Source organism: Diorhabda carinulata, chromosome 9, assembly GCF_026250575.1.
Source record: "Diorhabda carinulata isolate Delta chromosome 9, icDioCari1.1, whole genome shotgun sequence".
Classification (NCBI taxonomy): domain Eukaryota; kingdom Metazoa; phylum Arthropoda; class Insecta; order Coleoptera; family Chrysomelidae; genus Diorhabda; species Diorhabda carinulata.
The window spans coordinates 3,109,007-3,128,489 of record NC_079468.1 but is presented as its reverse complement, the minus strand read 5'-3'; the positions used below and the strand labels follow the sequence as shown (position 1 = coordinate 3,128,489).

The window sequence follows — 19,483 nt, the reverse complement described above, 5'->3', positions numbered from 1 at the left end:
AATAATTCTATGATAAATATCAAAAAAACTTATAGAAAATATACAAAAAAGAAATTTGAACTCTACTAAAACCGATAAAAAAATTTCAATCTTATCTTATTATGTGGTGGGTAGCGGTGCATAACATTAAATCTAGATCTAACACTGAAAACGTAGTAGTGTAATCGTTAGGGTAAAATATGATATATTTCTATGGTCCCACATAACATGAGTTTAGACATACAAAATAAGTGTGGTTACTGTGGTTAATTGTTGATAAATAATTTGTGCTTATTGTTTGAGGCAGTGAAATTCGATAATATTAGGTTCAAAAGGTATTTATAATAAAAATTATCAACATGCAACGCGAACGAAGAACAAATGCCGGTAATCGTATGGCCAAACTTTTAGATGAAGAAGAGGAATGCCAAGACGATTTTTATAAACAAAATTATGGAGGCTTTCAAGAAACAGCATCCGATAATGAATACGAGTAAGTACGTATAACGGGTAGCAAACGAAATATATTAACTTTTCATCTATTTAGAGCCGAAGAAGAAGGTGAAGATGTAGTTGATTCAGATTTCAGTATAGATGAAAACGATGAACCAGTTTCTGACACCGAGGGAGATGAAAACCAAAAAAAGAAACGTAGACTTGTAACCAAAGCATATAAGGTAATAATGATATATTTCTAGGCATAAAAATGTATTGGGTAGATATGTGAGTTGAAAATATTTTTTTTTTATTATGATTTGTGATTTTTAAGATTTTATTTGATGGCAAAGTACTTTTTGCTAGCTCTTTTTTATTTACTCATAAATAAAAATGTAAAACCCTTAAAGATTAAAAGTTTTTTATGTAAGTTTTATTTTAAAAAACTTAACACTGTTTAAACTACAACTACACCATCACTCACAATTACACCATCTGCCACGCATTTCCATAACCAAGTTATCATCTTCAGAGACTGAAGGTAAACAGTTTACTAATTAGTCTTTTAAATTCTTTTGAAAATACTTAGGAGTAAATATTACTACTTGATATTTGAAGACCATAATCAAAAGGGTTAAAATTATTAGTGATTCATTATAAAATTGATTTATCTTTATTTAACACGTTGTCACATACTGAACTCACTATTAACACTACAACTACACCAAGAATCAGTCAGTAAACTCTCAGTCTCTGAAGACGATAACTTGGTTATCAAAAAAGACATTAGACAGTGTAATTGTGAGTGTTGGTGTAGTGGTAGTCTAGACAGTGTATTCAGAAAAACAAATAATGGAATATAAATTCGAACATCTTTAAAAAAGCTAACAAATTTTTAAACAATAATAAATTATTTCAAACCAAATGTTTCCATAATTAAAATTTAATCAAAAATCTTTGTTCTGAAAATGAACTTTCATTTTCATTGATGTTTTCTTTCATTTCTGTGTCGGCTGACTCTCATCACTCAGTGCTTCTGTCACTTGTATTTTTTTGAATTTTAGCCATGATTTGGCATTCAGGTTTTAAAAATTTGATGTTATTGACCACAAAGGTCAGTTTTCCACTTTTTTCTATGGATAATCAATTTCTTTTTGCAGTGTATATTAATCCATAAATATTGAAACTTTCAGTTACATCCGTTGTGAAAGGCATATTAATAATGCGATTTTTGCCAAACTGATTCCAATGCATGTCCCTTTCCACTATGTAGTAGCATTTTCATTTTCAGCTGTTTTAATAACAAAGATTTTCCAAAAAAAAACTTTTTGTTTTGATATACAGCTAATTCTAATATAATTTTCTTTACTGAAACACTTTCAATAACTTCTGCTGGCTGGTGAATGAATTCTGAGCCACTTATTAGCTCCTCTGATGTATAACTAATATAAGAATAATTAATTATATATAATATATAATTAATTTGTAATTTATTACTAAAATTAGAAAAAAATTAATTATTGCTTTTCAAACAATGCAATGAAATTTTTTAAAAAATAATTATTTTTCATATTAGATTTTTGCAAAAAAATTCGTTTTATTCCCCATCGATATTTTATGTTTTAGACATAAATTCGTACATAAAATTTTAAAAGCGATATTAGTATTACAAATAATGCTAGGGAGAATATTCTCCTTGATGAAAATACTCTCAAGAATATTCTTCTAAAGATTATTATGAAGATTTTTACTTCTCAAATATTGGTTTTGTTTTCAGGAACCAATACCGAAAAATGAAAAACCTACACTTCCAAAACCTCCAACAACATCTACTAAAATTCGACATTCTTCTACAGTTAATGAATCATTTGGTAAGAACGTTTCAATTACTCTAAAAAATTGTTTTTATTATTAAAATTCTAGGTAGAAAGTCTGTGAGAAAATCCACTTTAGCAAGAACAGCTGAAACAGCTCAGAGAGTGAAAGTAAGAGATTTAGAACAAAGGAGGAAAGTTAGAAGGCAAGCGGTGGACAAATGGGTACCTACCCAAGCAGAACTGTTAGAGGAGGCCAAAATTACTGAACAAGAAAATTTGAAATCTCTAGGTAAAACAATTCTCTCATTGAAAATAGTTATAAATATAGGTCAACTTTGTAGAGAGATATCAAAAAATGGAGAATGAAAAAAAGGCCAGAAGACCTTTGAAAAAACATTGTTCAGGACCTATGATTCAATACAGATCTACTAGAATGCCCATTATAGAAGAACCTGGAATGAATGATTCAAATAGGTAGGTACATACAGTTGGTGGCCAAAAATTTAGATTTTTCAGTGTGTGTGATATAAAGCTTCGGCCTTTATGTACCCATACTTTCGTAAATTCAACTTTCTGACTTTGGTATTTTTATATTACTTTTAAATTGCTGCATTTTTCCTATATGCAGTTGTTCGATTGAAAATTGAATCATATATTTCACATTTTCCAATATTGTATGATCATTTTTTAAGTTTATTATATATTTTCTATAATTTCTAGTGATATTAAGCACGAAATGGAGGAACAGAAGTATTGTGAAAGGACATTTATTACAATACTGAATGATCCGCATGATGTTATTTTTAAAAAAGTTTTCAATGTTAAACCGCCACCTTTGTTACCCAAGAAACTAAAATGTGCTGTGACTGGGTATGTATAATTAATCTTCTCATCACTAGCTTCATTTGATACATATATTAAACTGTGGGAGTCATTTTGAAGTGCAGGTTTGGACCCTGCTCCTAATTTGTTCCTAATTTTTTACTTGATAATTGATTTTGTTTCTCCAGCCGCTCATTAGAAATGTGTGATTCTGTCCCTTAATTTTTATATATTTTGTTGCTTTAAGGTGGCTTTATCAAAAATTCCAAAACTCACCCCTACATGTTGAACTCACATTATTGCTTTGCAAAATGACGAGTGTAAGTTTGACAAAAGGGGTGGTTTTTAGAATTACTTGATAAAGATATTTTATAGCAACTATATAGCAACAAAATATGCCGAAGAGCAACTAATTCTATTTTAGAGATAAAGCTGCCACAGGTTAATATTGCAGTAACAAGGGTAGTTTTGATTGGCAGCAAAACTTCTGGAATGTTCCATATTAGACCATCTTGAAGCAACAATTTAGCAAGCAAAATATGTCGTAAGTCTGCTTAGTAAATTATTTCCGCCATCAGGATCTCATACAGTGGCTGCTGTAGCTTAATACCACAGGAGTAAGCAATGGGTTTGGTAGATAGGGAATTTTTTGAGTTTTTTTAATTACAGATTCGAGATATCGTACTGTAACTGAATACTGCAAGTAGTCGTGATTGTGAGTTTGACTTGGCTACCAGAGACAATAGTTGGTTGGAATGGAGAAACTTCTGTTAAATTCCTAATAATTAATCTATAGTGTTCCAAAAATTGATGTACTGTTATTTAGATTCAATACTATAGCTAGTTTTGACATCAACAACTCTCCTACCGGTTCAGAGGTTCCAAATCTGAACTGCCTTCAAGATGTAGTTATTAGAGGACATACTTTTCCTCGCATATGCAAACGTCAATTCATCTGATAGGGTTAGATGCTTCTTTAGGTGGCAGTGTTTCGTAAACAAACTGGCTAGTAAGGCTGTGTAACTTTAATATTCAAATACTATCTAGATCTAGTGATATCATAGCTTCTAGGAAACTTTTTAGAATCATTAAGTCCGGATAGGCAGAATTCATATTTTCCTGTTTCTTTTTTCTTCTGAAAACCTTTTTCCTACACCATAAAAAAGGTTTAGGATTAATAAATCTTTGATTCCAGATTGATGAGGAAACCAGATTAAATGAATTTTATTATTCTTGTCTAGTCCATCAAGTTTTATTGACAGTTTTGAGTTATTCATGCGAGCTTTATGCTATGGTAGCTGATTAACTATTAGAATGTATCATTATATTGTAATTCCAGTTACTTTTTTCTGAAAACCATTTTTCTACACCACAGAGAGGTTCTAGGTTAATAGAAGTCGTTTGAACTTCTTAACTTCATATCCTTTGATTCTAGAATAAATAGGAACCCAAATAAAGTCATTCTCATTATTCTTACCTATTACATCAAGTTTTTTTGTCAGTATGAATCGTTGTCAAATTTTAATTTCCAGTTTAAGCTCACCTGTCTTTAAGCTGGAAGCATACTTTAAAATAAGGAGTGATTTGGTCAGGTTTGTGATGGTATTGGATGTTTTTGTCGATTTTCAATGAAATCCATATGTTTTTCAAATTAAATTTTGAGAATAGGATATTATTAATGGACTTATTTTGCTACTTTGTTTTTAAAAAAATAAGTATTTCAATATTTGCCATCTTCTATTCACTATAATTTATCTCTTTCAGTAAACCAGCTCATTATGTGGATCCAGTCACTCGTGTTCCTTACCACAATAGTACCTGTTTGAAAATTATCAAAATGGCATATTACGACTATTTGCAAAATAACGGAGATAAAAATAATCCAATGGTAGCGAATTTCTTGAAGTGGTTGTCCCAGAATTATAAAAGATTGAGAAGAGAGATGGTTATTAATGAACAGAAATTTTCCTTTCAGTAGTACACTATTTTTTTTATTTATTATTAACAGAAATTTTTTTGCAGATTCTCATAAGAACATTAAATATTTCTGATATAAAAATATTGACCATTGTAATTAAGAAATCCTTCCTATTTGAATTTTTGACACTAAATTTTTTATATCGATCGAGGGATCAGTTTTCCTTTCTTTTAGGATAAGAGGATAACAGGGTATAAAAAATAACTCATAATTAACACTTATTAGATATTTATTGAATTTGTGCACAAATAATACATACCATAATCTCAATATATTCTGAATAAACTCAAAGTAGAGTTAATTTCAAAAGTACAACATATAATAATAACATTAAATATTATTAATATGACACATAAATTACCTTAAAATAATAACTATTTATATATTTATTTCATTATAGGTAATATAAGCTACCTCTTTTTTTTTAACGAAATAATGCCTTTTGAAAAACCTCTGTTTCGAAAGAAAAGGAGTTTAATTGAAATAATATTCTATATAATTAATTGTCAAAAAAAGCGAAATTTACAATAACTTGAGTACAACTGTATCGTTGACTATACCAACAATTCAGAAGCCGAGAACCGAATGGATGGCTAGAGAATCTGAATGAATCTTAATGAAGAGATTCATAACCATATCGTCCAAGAAGTTAGAGATAATCTTGTGTTGACAAGAAACGACATCAAACTGATAATCGATCTTATCAAATTCAATTTAATTGATGCTGAGAACTGAATGGATGGCTAAATAATCTGATGGGAGTCTCAATGAAGGAACACTCCAGTCCTGAGACAATCTAAAAGCTTCGTAATCATATTATCTAAGAAATTTGAGGTATGATTCTGCCTGTCCTGTAAGTCATGCTTATTTTAGTATTAAATTTTGAATTTGAAGCAAAAGACAGGATAAATAAATAATTAGAAGGATTCTTTTGAAATATTGTTGGATAGTCGGTTTAGAGTTTATTTTTTATATTTTTATTTATAAAAAGTGTGTTTAAAAGTATTCTATTAAACTCCAATTCCTCATATTTCTATTCTAAGTACAAAATAAAAGTATAGAGATTACTTTTTTGTTTAATAAACGTCCCAAAGATATTAACAAATTGCACATGGCTCAATATATCTTTATTGCACTCGTTTGATTCAGATCGAGAGTATTTTTTAAAATTAAAACGAAAAATTATTGCTTTTTTTTATTTAATACAAATATCCTGGACGGAAACCAACTTATTTCCATATTAAAATTGATCTTAGATATCAGATCTAACTGTAAATTTAATTTCGAGATGCGAACAGAATAGTCAAATTTGTATGAAAAAATAAACAAATTAAAATAATATTTTTTGGTGAATTTTGTTCATTCAAAGAAACAAAAATTTCTATAAAATTCATCATCAGTTAAAAATACAAAGATGGTTTAACCGCTTTTATACCACTATATCATATTTGATACCAACCATTAAAAAATTGTGGTATAAATATAAATATTAAAAATTGGTGTTTTCTGATACAACGGATTACAAGAGTTCCATATTTGTCAGTATAACATAAATTTTTTTGTATTTTTTTACAGTTGAAGAAATGATGAAGGAAAAATACCCCTGTTCCTCTTTATGCAAGCAATGATAGTTGCTTTAATGATTAATGATATGTATTGACTCTGATTATGATCCAGAATCTAATGAATCAAAGTTATCTAATAATGAAAGTGAATCTTCTAATGATAGAGATGAAGAAAATGTAAAAAAAATAATGATGCAAAAGAAAGTAAAATTATCATTTGAATAGGAAGTAAAGGAGGAAGGTGAGATGAGACAATTTCTAAATTTATGTTTGTATTTGTCCATTTTTAGTTCATCACGAACCATGAACAAATAAAAGGACAGTATTGGGTTCCATATATCACATAGTTGCAAATTATTATTCATAACAAAAAAAAATTTTCTTTGTTGAGTTTGTTGCCAAAATTTTTTCCGATGAGTCATGTGGTATATAAGAGGTTAAAAACACCGTATTTAAAGACTATAACTAAAATTTGACTATTCATTTTGTATTTTTTTTAAATGAAACTAAACTTATCACTCTGTTTATTGCAACAATTCGGCTAAAATGACCTTGAGCCCCCAAACAAGTTTCGCTTATCTCTAATAAAACAAAACAATAAAGAATTTCATACATTTTCATACATATAAATATATATATATAAAAAAGGGTAATATTTTGATCATTTTTTCAAAGAATTATCAAGAATAAATATCAGTTAACTAAAAGGCACTTTTTAAAATCTCCATACTATGAAGATTTATATTTAAAAATGATTTTTTTGAAAAAAAAAATAGTTAACTCTAAATTATTCTCAATAAGCCTAATAAAATTACTAAATCTATTTTTAAGTCACTTAATTACCTACCTTACCACTTTAGTCGAGATGCAAACCCTGTAATATCGACGGATATAATTTAATAATCAAATACAAAGTGAATATGTTCGTACATATACATATACATATATTATAAAACTGGCAACAACGTAAAATATACTTGGATATTATACAGACATGTTAAAATTGATCACTCTGTATTTTGATTAACGAAACAGTACACTTCCAACAGTCCCGTTGATCTGGATGTTTTGATAAATTTTAATTTTCATCATTCTCTCCTTCAAGTAGGTTTATGAAGTACAGGGCGTGTAAGTTGATAAAATACCAAAATATTTTTAAATTATCCATTCAATATTTTTTAGGAAAAGTGTTTTTGTATTATTTTTCAGACTTTTAGATTCGTTTATTTGTTTTTTAATTTCTTATCATCTCCGTCTTCATGTGAGTTTCTGAAGTACGAGACGTTAAAGTTGAAAAACAAACATATTTTCAAACTTATTGGAAATATAAAATCGCTTTTCCTCCCAGTAAGATTTATTTTAAAATCATTACTAAAATTAGTGTTTTTGGGCTATTTTCTGGAGTATAATTCGCAACCAAAAATTTGGGTATTTAACATATTTAAAAATTTTAATAATAACACGTGAGAGAAAACATGTTTCTATTGGTTACTGCGGTTGTGACGTAGAAAGTAAGTAAACGTAGTCGCCGCGTGTCGCCTTTCAAACGCCATTCTGTTGTTGTGAGTGGAGGTAATTGGTTGTTTAGTGCGATTTGTCTTTTTGTAAGGGTTTAAAAAACTATTCTAATTGAAATGATGGCCGAAATAGTATTTATCGAGGCAAGATCGGCCAATCTACCTAAAATAGATGCATTCATGGTTGCTACGTTCGTTTCTAATAATCAATTATTCACTTCGGCTGAAATACGTGGAGTAAAAGCAGATTAGGAAGTACTACAAATTGGACTTTCTCATAGTAACGTCATTATCATCACATTTGTCCGATTAAACTTTTTTTTGTATTGTGTTAGTTTCCACATCATATAATTTTCCAAATCTGTTTCAAGCTACATTAAAAAATAACAATAAGTTAACATTTTTTAAATACCAATAGATAAAACTTACATTGAAACGGTCTTCAGAAACATATACTGGGCTGCCAGCTTTGATGCTTGCATAATCCCTTGAAACCATTGTTTTCGTCGCTTTTCCTTTCGAGGAAAACTTTATTTGGTGTTTTAATACCAACTCCGTTTAAACTGTATTTAGTTTTAACCTCACTTAAGTCTGTTTACTTACTTTCTACGTCATACAACGTCACACTCAGTCATGTGACAACAAATGCGTTTTGGCGCGTCATTTAGGTATTTAAATTTATTTTTTTATTAACTAATGATGAAGAACGATATACTAAACGTAATTAAGGTATAAAAAAGTTTGCAAGGGCCCTATTATTCATTTTGTGATTAATAGAATTTTTTAGTGGGGATTTTTGATAGGGGTTTTTGGGAGATGAATTTTTGAGAGTACACACTGGTACATGGAAGTTATTTTAAGAAGATTCTGAACTTTTCCAGTTCCATTCAATTTTTAAATGTTTTCGTTTTGTACTTTTTACTATTCTGGTCTTATATACAGCGGGATGTGGAAATTGTACTAATATAATTTGAAAGAAGAAGAAGAATATCCGACGAATTTATGTAGCCAGCGTCTGGACTAACTTGTATTTAGAAAGAAACAAAATTCTTATGTGTATTGCCTGTCCAAGAAAATTTAATAAGTACAAATATATATATAAAAAAAAACAACGATAAAAGTGGGGAGATTATTTTCTCGACAGGGAATATGCGTCCACTTTTTGTGCGTTCCAATAAAAATAATCAATTTCAAGTTTTTTTGTTTTACATATTCCACCACCGATATTTTAAGCAGCGACAAGATGTCAAGCAACACTGACTCATGCTGCAAGATATATAGCAAACAGTTTTTTACCTAAATCCTAAAATCGAATTTTCTAGTCTCAATTTGACATCTATCAATATTTTTTTCAAGAAAAAAACAAACTTTTCATCGATTATTATTATAGGAAATTTTTCTAAAAATATTGTTGGCACTCTCGAAAATGGTTTGTACTTCGCAGAACAGTCTAAGAATTTTTTGATACGCACTTCAATTATTTATAATCAAAAATCAAGAGTATTATACCCCCAGGTGATTTGAGAGGCAATACTGCAAATAATTCAAAAAAAGTTGATGATTTGTTAGATATTGAAACTTTTTGCATAACCCTCGTATCTTATTGCTCCTATAAAACTAAAATTGCCGATTAAAAAAAAACGACAGAATATTGCGCCAAAAAACTTTACCATTTTACATCAAAAATATATTTAATTTGATTTTACGAATTAAAATATTTTTAATGGTACAGGAGTTTCAAAAGGGCACTTCAAATTGGGAATTTTTACTCATCAAATATACCAATAAACAATAAGTCTGACGGATGGAGGTCACCACAAATCTTATTTTTATAATTTTCACTGGAAACCATATTTTTCAAACTACACCTCTCAAATATTGAACCTCCAATCGTTTGTTGGTTTAGATTGAACCATGGTTTTTCGGAAAAATTGAAAAAAAATTCCGTCGAGTCAAAAGCTTGACCATTATGTGACCCCATATATACCGCGTCGTAGTCGATACAAATTATGGTCATATGCAATTGAATGAACTCTGAATTGCTACTGCAACCACAATATTTTCCAGATACGAACCACAGCGACTACCAATTGTCTTTTGACCAGAAAAAAATTCTCCAAATGACAGCTATTGAACCTTTAATCGTCTATTGGTTTAGACTGAACCTGAGTTTTTTCAAACAATGGAAAAAAAAATATCGAAGCAAATTTTTGACTATTATACGATCCCAAGATAATGTACCATATCATAAGTCGATACAAACGATGGTCCAATGCAATTAAATAAACTCTAAATTGTAACTGCAACCACCGTATTCTCCAGATTCGTTCCCCAGTGACTACCCTTTGTTTTAAGACCTGAAAAAATTGCTTCAAGGAAAGAAATATTGATGAAATCAGAAAAGTAGCTCTGAAATAGAAGCCAATTAAAATTCGGTCTATAAAAATGACATGAAAAAGTTGGAAAAGCTTTGGAATAATTTTACCACTAAAAAAAACAAACTTGATGAATGTAGCGAAATTTAGCTAAAAAACTTATTGATTGATTACTAATCAATTATTTGTATTTTGTTGGACATTTGTGACAGAAATTGTTTAAATACTTTGGCCATTAACAAAAAAAAAATGAACAGGACAGGACCTTTTATTTTATTTGGTAACAGACTTCTTAAGAAAATGCTTTAAACTATTAAATTGTTTAGAATTATGAATTTAAAGTCTTATTATTGAAAATAAAATTTTCTGTATCACTATCAACAAATTATCATTTAGTTTGTGAAAATTTTCATTAAATTCTTTTACAGGGTAGACCACTGAAGATATTTGTAAGTTTGTTGTGTAGCGTTGTAAACACAACATAATGAAATGAGCAAATATTTTCACAAGGGTGTCAAATTTGAGTATACTGCAGTTTTTAATCGAAATGATTTAGAGAACATTTTTGTTGTATACATTTTGTACAACAAGAAAATGAGATTTCAATCAAATGGGTACCACTAGTACGCAAGGATTTTATTAAATGTTATTTAATGTGATTTATTACTATCTTTCACAAATGAAAACATCTTTTTCCATTAACTGCATCATTATTGTAGTGATTTTTGTTTTTTACTCATGACAACGTTGGTGAAGTACAAAATAAACGAAATTGAATATACCATCAACTAAGATGGTTGGAAAATGTGAGAAGGAAAAGTGAGGAAAAAAATAATAAATATAGAAAAACAAAAGATGGCCTGGATGGAAAAATCAACAGTACTACTAAGAATAGAAGTAAGAAACTACACGAGGTGCTACCTCAAGAAAATATCGAAAGAAATTGAGTGAATTTTGGAGAAAAGACCTAAATGAAAAAGAAACTTGTACGCCTCAAGATATTAGATAAATTGTCATCTGCTGCAACTATTAACAGGGAATGGATATTCCACTGCATATTTTAATCGATTTAAACCTACATAATATAATATAGAGCACACCTTTTATGCCTGTTAACGAAGGCTGAGCAACTAAACAATAAATTGGAAGTTTACTATCACCAGAAAACATCTTTCATAAAATGGTAGTTGGTAAGAAAGCCTGGAATATTCTATCTAATTTGGTGACAAAGATAACTCAAAAACAGACAGATCTAATAGATACACCAACATAAGTTTAAACAGAATGATGTAACACCTTCTGGTAGTTTCGTTATATTGTTTAATAAGTAGTACGAGGGGTTTTAGGAGTGAAAAATCCCACATAACCTCACAATTCCACCTCCTTTTGAAGAGTATCGAGTTTGTATAAGGTTCGCAGTGGAAAGTTGGGTTTGATTTAACAATCAATTTTTCGATATTGCAGTTTTATTAAAAAGTGCGTACCAAAAATATTATTTTAGACAAAAGAAAAGATAATAAATGTATTAGTAAATTACTTATTAAATTGGATAAATGCTATCCTACCTACAAAGTGTAGGAAGCCAAAAATAAATCCAAAATTACAATTTATATTTCGTATGTGAGATTCGGAAAGCTAGGAGTATTTATTTCATAATAAATTTCAAAATTTGGATCTAATTTCGACAGTTAATACTTTGTTAAGTGCTTTTAAATTTAATTTTAATAGACATTAGACGGCAGCAATTTTATGATCATGGAAAGGACATCATATTTATAGCAATTTATGAATGAAATTCTGTATTTTAAAAAATTGAATCGCAACAAACAAATTAAGAATATAAATAAACATTGCACGTGTACTCCTAAGACGTCACTCTACGAAAATTTTTGAATTTTGGTTTTTCAGCTAAATTTGTTCTATGATGTAACGACTACAAGGTGTGTTCTTACCGAAGACCAATTTACAACCACTACTGCGCAGTCCCACTTTCCGCCATATTGGCTGTCACCAGCTGACTGATTCATATTTATTTACATTGAGTGTATAGAGTAGTTATTAAAATTAAAATACTTTCTTGTTCTGTTCCTTCATGCACAAATAACAATACGAATTGTAGAGGTAAAGATATTAATTTCCATAAATTTCCCACAAAAGATATAAGATTACTTAGCGAATGAAAAAAAGTTTGCGGAGAAAGACAACTTAACCTCCAACACGGTAAATGTTTACAAGTTTATTGTTTGAATAGTGAGAATATGCTCGAATCATTTTAAAAAAAGTTGCCACGTGCAAAAGCCCGAGCACTTGATTGTTAGTGGAGATACAAATATCTATGTGTTATCCAAAGATGCAATGCCAATTGAGAATCTATCTACCAGTGAAAATAAAATGTGAGTGTAAAAAAAATAGTATCGCTATAAAATATCTGAGACTTTCAATGATGATAATCTAGAAATTGTTTATATTTTCCATGTTTATGTATACCTTGGCGAATTTCAAAATAAAAACTATTACACGACATACACAGAATGAAAATGATTCTGTTCATTATGTAATCGAGAAAGAAATTTCAAAATATTTGACATCTGGCCTCATTTATGTTCTAGAACAATAGACAATCCCTACAATGTCAACGAACTATCCTATAGCGATTTTTACGTTTTGAAAAAATTAGCAACTGAGTCTGGACGAAGATTTTCAAAAAACTCTTAAGGAGAAGCAGTTAAGTTAACTGAAATAAGAATAAATCAATCTGGAAATGAGGAAATTGATGTGTATTTCAAAACATTTTTTCCGGTTGAAAATTTAAAGAAAATTAATAGTTAGTTACCTAGTCTACACGACATCATTATTGGTTCGTATCGAAGTTTTCTGATTTTTTCAATTTCTATTTCTATACACAAAAAAAAAACAATAAAAAATATTTTTGTTTTCACAACATTATCATATCTCGTAGTTTGAACCATTACACTACCAAAATATATTTAATTTGCAGGTAATTATTAAAAATATCCGAATTGAATTTCTTAATTGTCTCTCCTTTGAATTTATTTTTTTTTGTATAGTGACGGTTTTGGATTACATGTGCGACATTTTGTTGGCAACTGGTTTTTTATGTTTTAAGTAACGTCTCACTTTTGCTGCCAAAAATAAAACGTCGTTAATCTATATATTTAAAGGTACTTAACACACTCATTTAAGAATCTAGAAAGTTAGATTACAAATTAAAGATTTTGAATACAGTCAATATCAGCCAAATCACTTTATTTTCAAACAATCAAAAATTTCCTCTAACCTCACATTTTTAATAAGCTTTAGCTGATACGACTGTATTTTTTTAAGTTAATTTTAGTATACAAAGATGACAAAAAAAAGTGAATCGATGTTAGTGATGTAATTTGTTAGACATACCGCTACCCTTTTGAAGTTGGTCCGGCGCATCCGAGATATTTTCGTTAGTCGAGGAATTTGGCGCAGAGGGGGTGTGTTTGTGTGTGACGAGAGGGTTAGCACTCCACAAAGCCTACGGTAGCCGGCCAACCGAGTTAACAAGAAAAGAAAAAGAAAAAAACAGTTTGTTAGTAATTTCGTAATAGCTGATCCACAACACAATTTATATCATATATTTATTCACACATTAGACACTCTACAAGAATAATCATTATTTAAGTATTTTTAGTTTCCCTTAGGTTAAATCAGTGGCGTAGCTAAATGATTTTATTTTGGTTATGGACTACTGAAACACACTGTGTACACTATCACTACACCAACACTCGCAATTACACTGTCTGTTCATCTCCAGTGCCTGAAGATGATAACTTAATTAAAGAAACGCGAGGCAAACAGGGTAATTGTGAGTGTTTGTGTAGTGTTAGTTCAAATAGTGCATTTCAGTGTGAATACCACTAACGACTCGATAAATTTTAACGTAGAGGTCGAATTTGAATTTTAAATTAACATTAATGAACGTGAAAATGCGAACCCTATCTTCAACCCCCTTCGAATGATAATTACAACCCCCAATTTATAAATGGGAAAGGTTTGTGATATATTGTTTGAAATATATCTTCATTCTCTATTCAAAAATGGTAGTTTTCAAGTTTATTGCAACGATTAAGATGAGATTATTATAGAAATTCTTTATAACATTAAAAAAATTGCATCAGCGCGACTTGAACCTGGGACCATCAGCATGTGAACCTCGTACTTTAGACAATACACTACGGAGACCTTGATAATACGTTTTTTACGTACCACTTCTTAAAGTATGTTTCCTTAAGTACTGAATTAAAGTTTTACGCTCTCGTAAGTGTGTCTAAAGTACGCACGGTTGTAGAAAAAATATTTTAAAGAGTTTAGTTGTAAAAATTGGTTAGATTAACGTAAATGTATGAAATAACAGTTTTAGACATGATTGATTACGAAAATAACAGGCAGTAACTTGCCTATCGATAGAATGATCAGCCCAATCAACTGAACTTACACTATTAGACTTTTTGATTTGACTTAAGAGAACGAATAGAACAAAATTTTTTATATGACTGAATTCAGAGACGAATTGGGAATATGCATTACTACTTAATGAAGAAGACTACAAAAGGGCTTATGAGGGTTTATATAGTAAAAAGTATAGTTTTAAACAAGTGCTTCCTTATATTTTATTCATCTAATCAGGTATCTTGTATTTCGAACACGGCAACAATTGAACAAATTTGTGAAATGTTATCAAATGTTACAAAACCTAACGAATCCATGGGTGTCAAGCACAAGGTGCTTAATAAATTGGAAAGCAGCTTATGTTGCAAAAAGGTTAGAAGACAGTTTTATATAAGATTAGGATGTTGCCAAGACGTTACTGGTGAACATATACTTCAATGACATCCGTACTGTTCTACATTTGTAGTTTTTGAATAAATTCTATTAATTTTTTTTTAATTTTCAGTTCATTTTCAGGGACTAATATAAATTAAACTTCTTATAATGTTTCCTCTAGAAGATAGTACAAGAATCTACCTAAATACATCAGTAATGACGATCTATTATTCATTCCAACTCGACCATTTAGTCCGATTCACCCTTTTCCAATCCAACGTTGGAATACTACTAGAATAATGTAAACCTAGACTGTACAGTACTATTCCAGTGATCAATTCTGTCCAGTTGATAGGAATAACGGTCTATTATTCATTCCAGGTCTCCCATTCCAGTCCAACGTTGGAATACTACTAGAATAATGTAAACCTAGACTGTACAGTACTATTCCAGTGATCAATTCTGTCCAGTTGATAGGAATAACGGTCTATTATTCATTCCAGGTCTCCCATTCCAGTCCAACGTTGGAATACTACTAGAATAATGTAAACCTAGACTGTACAGTACTATTCCAGTGATCAATTCTGTCCAGTTGATAGGAATAACGGTCTATTATTCATTCCAGGTCTCCCATTCCAGTCCAACGTTGGAATACTACTAGAATAATGTAAACCTAGACTGTACAGTACTATTCCAGTGATCAATTCTGTCCAGTTGATAGGAATAACGGTCTATTATTCATTCCAGGTCTCCCATTCCAGTCCAACGTTGGAATACTACTAGAATAATGTAAACCTAGACTGTACAGTACTATTCCAGTGATCAATTCTGTCCAGTTGATAGGAATAACGGTCTATTATTCATTCCAGGTCTCCCATTCCAGTCCAACGTTGGAATACTACTAGAATAATGTAAACCTAGACTGTACAGTACTATTCCAGTGATCAATTCTGTCCAGTTGATAGGAATAACGGTCTATTATTCATTCCAGGTCTCCCATTCCAGTCCAACGTTGGAATACTACTAGAATAATGTAAACCTAGACTGTACAGTACTATTCCAGTGATCAATTCTGTCCAGTTGATAGGAATAACGGTCTATTATTCATTCCAGGTCTCCCATTCCAGTCCAACGTTGGAATACTACTAGAATAATGTAAACCTAGACTGTACAGTACTATTCCAGTGATCAATTCTGTCCAGTTGATAGGAATAACGGTCTATTATTCATTCCAGGTCTCCCATTCCAGTCCAACGTTGGAATACTACTAGAATAATGTAAACCTAGACTGTACAGTACTATTCCAGTGATCAATTCTGTCCAGTTGATAGGAATAACGGTCTATTATTCATTCCAGGTCTCCCATTCCAGTCCAACGTTGGAATACTACTAGAATAATGTAAACCTAGACTGTACAGTACTATTCCAGTGATCAATTCTGTCCAGTTGATAGGAATAACGGTCTATTATTCATTCCAGGTCTCCCATTCCAGTCCAACGTTGGAATACTACTAGAATAATGTAAACCTAGACTGTACAGTACTATTCCAGTGATCAATTCTGTCCAGTTGATAGGAATAACGGTCTATTATTCATTCCAGGTCTCCCATTCCAGTCCAACGTTGGAATACTATCAAAATAATGTAAACCTAGACTGTACAGTACTATTCCAGTGATCAATTATGTCCAGTTGACTGGAATGACAGTATATTATTCTTTCCAGCTCGCCCATTGAGCCCAATTCACATTATTCCAGTCCAACGTTGGAATACTACTAGATTAATGTAAATCTAGACTGTACAGTACTATTCCAGTGATCAATTCTGTCCAGTTGATAGGAATAACGGTCTATTATTCATTCCAGGTCTCCCATTCCAGTCCAACGTTGGAATACTATCAAAATAATGTAAACCTAGACTGTACAGTACTATTCCAGTGATCAATTATGTCCAGTTGACTGGAATGACAGTATATTATTCTTTCCAGCTCGCCCATTGAGCCCAATTCACATTATTCCAGTCCAACGTTGGAATACTACTAGATTAATGTAAATCTAGACTGTACAGTACTATTCCAGTGATCAATTATGTCTAGTTGATAGGAATAACGGTCTATTATTCATTCCAGGTCTCCCATTCCAGTCCAACGTTGGAATACTACTAGAATAATGTAAACCTAGACTGTACAGTACTATTCCAGTGATCAATTCTGTCCAGTTGATAGGAATAACGGTCTATTATTCATTCCAGGTCTCCCATTCCAGTCCAACGTTGGAATACTACTAGAATAATGTAAACCTAGACTGTACAGTACTATTCCAGTGATCAATTCTGTCCAGTTGATAGGAATAACGGTCTATTATTCATTCCAGGTCTCCCATTCCAGTCCAACGTTGGAATACTATCAAAATAATGTAAACCTAGACTGTACAGTACTATTCCAGTGATCAATTCTGTCCAGTTGATAGGAATAACGGTCTATTATTCATTCCAGGTCTCCCATTCCAGTCCAACGTTGGAATACTACTAGAATAATGTAAACCTAGACTGTACAGTACTATTCCAGTGATCAATTCTGTCCAGTTGATAGGAATAACGGTCTATTATTCATTCCAGGTCTCCCATTCCAGTCCAACGTTGGAATACTACTAGAATAATGTAAACCTAGACTGTACAGTACTATTCCAGTGATCAATTCTGTCCAGTTGATAGGAATAACGGTCTATTATTCATTCCAGGTCTCCCATTCCAGTCCAACGTTGGAATACTACTAGAATAATGTAAACCTAGACTGTACAGTACTATTCCAGTGATCAATTCTGTCCAGTTGATAGGAATAACGGTCTATTATTCATTCCAGGTCTCCCATTCCAGTCCAACGTTGGAATACTATCAAAATAATGTAAACCTAGACTGTACAGTACTATTCCAGTGATCAATTATGTCCAGTTGACTGGAATGACAGTATATTATTCTTTCCAGCTCGCCCATTGAGCCCAATTCACATTATTCCAGTCCAACGTTGGAATACTACTAGATTAATGTAAATCTAGACTGTACAGTACTATTCCAGTGATCAATTCTGTCCAGTTGATAGGAATAACGGTCTATTATTCATTCCAGGTCTCCCATTCCAGTCCAACGTTGGAATACTATCAAAATAATGTAAACCTAGACTGTACAGTACTATTCCAGTGATCAATTATGTCCAGTTGACTGGAATGACAGTATATTATTCTTTCCAGCTCGCCCATTGAGCCCAATTCACATTATTGCAGTCCAACGTTGGAATACTACTAGATTAATGTAAATCTAGACTGTACAGTACTATTCCAGTGATCAATTATGTCTAGTTGACTGGAATGACAGTATATTATTCTTTCCAGCTCGCCCATTGAGCCCAATTCACATTATTGCAGTCCAACGTTGGAATACTACTAGATTAATGTAAATCTAGACTGTACAGTACTATTCCAGTGATCAATTATGTCTAGTTGATAGGAATAACGGTCTATTATTCATTCCATCTCGCCCATTCGAGTGCCACTGGAATGGTGGGAAAAATTAATCTAGTGCTTGATTATACGTTGAACAGTGAACGACTATTTTGTTTTTTTGTGGAATTCTATACGTAAATCTTAAGTGAAAACCAAATTAAAATTTTTAAACTTTGTTTTTTGAAAGTATTATCACTATAGTGTTGAAGCTTTTGGATAACTGGAATAAAAAGGGAAGATATGAACCAGAGTTCAGCACTAGACTGCAGTTACCACTGACCCACAATAAATAAAAAAAAAACAGACTGATTAGCATGTTACAATCTTCAATAATGCAGTCAAGTACATAAAATTATTGTGTTTCCAAGAATTAAGTTACGCCACTTATTACCCGCTATTAATATTCAGTGATTTAAATTATTTAATTACCAAAATAATTGCATAAAATAACAATAATTAAATATATAATTTTTTATAAAAATTTTCTGGCAGAGTGTCATTTCTATCTCAGTGTCATTACGAAAATTAAATAATTCAAGTGGAAATGAATAAAATTAGGAAAATTAGTGCAGGAATTATTTTTTCTTTTTCAATTTATACTTTGACTCTGTTCTGAATTTATTTTGTTGTCGATTAAACAAATTAAAGCCGTATGAATAATTAAATAGTTCTTACCTGTATAAA

At 30.9% G+C, this 19,483-nt stretch overlaps 2 protein-coding genes across 3 annotated transcripts in view; one reads left to right on the top strand and one right to left on the bottom strand.

Annotated features, from left to right (window-relative positions):
- Positions 1-202: 202 nt before the first annotated feature.
- LOC130898109 (vacuolar protein sorting-associated protein 72 homolog) lies at positions 203-5,112 on the top strand. Its single transcript, XM_057807162.1, has 7 exons — positions 203-472; positions 527-656; positions 2,192-2,285; positions 2,338-2,520; positions 2,573-2,705; positions 2,952-3,101; positions 4,818-5,112. The coding sequence occupies exons 1-7, from the start codon at positions 339-341 to the stop codon at positions 5,029-5,031; spliced, it is 1,038 nt and encodes a 345-aa protein (XP_057663145.1). The 5' UTR covers positions 203-338; the 3' UTR covers positions 5,032-5,112.
- A 130-nt stretch (positions 5,113-5,242) lies between these two features.
- The window catches only part of LOC130898110 (protein held out wings), a 165,046-nt gene continuing 150,805 nt past the window's right edge, over positions 5,243-19,483 (bottom strand). For both annotated transcript variants that reach the window (XM_057807163.1, XM_057807164.1), the window contains exon 8: positions 5,243-14,014. The gene's annotated coding sequence lies outside the window, so the exon portion shown is untranslated. The remainder of the gene's footprint in view (positions 14,015-19,483) is intronic.

What these genes read in the sequence shown, in the direction of transcription:
- LOC130898109 (XM_057807162.1), top strand. Translation starts at nt 339, where the DNA reads ATGCAACGCGAACGAAGAACAAATGCCGGTAATCGTATGGCCAAACTT. An exon ending in TACAGTTAATGAATCATTTG is followed by an intron (nt 2,286 to 2,337) that starts GTAAGAACGTTT and finishes TTAAAATTCTAG; the next exon opens with GTAGAAAGTCTGTGAGAAAA. An exon ending in AGAAAATTTGAAATCTCTAG is followed by an intron (nt 2,521 to 2,572) that starts GTAAAACAATTC and finishes TCAACTTTGTAG; the next exon opens with AGAGATATCAAAAAATGGAG.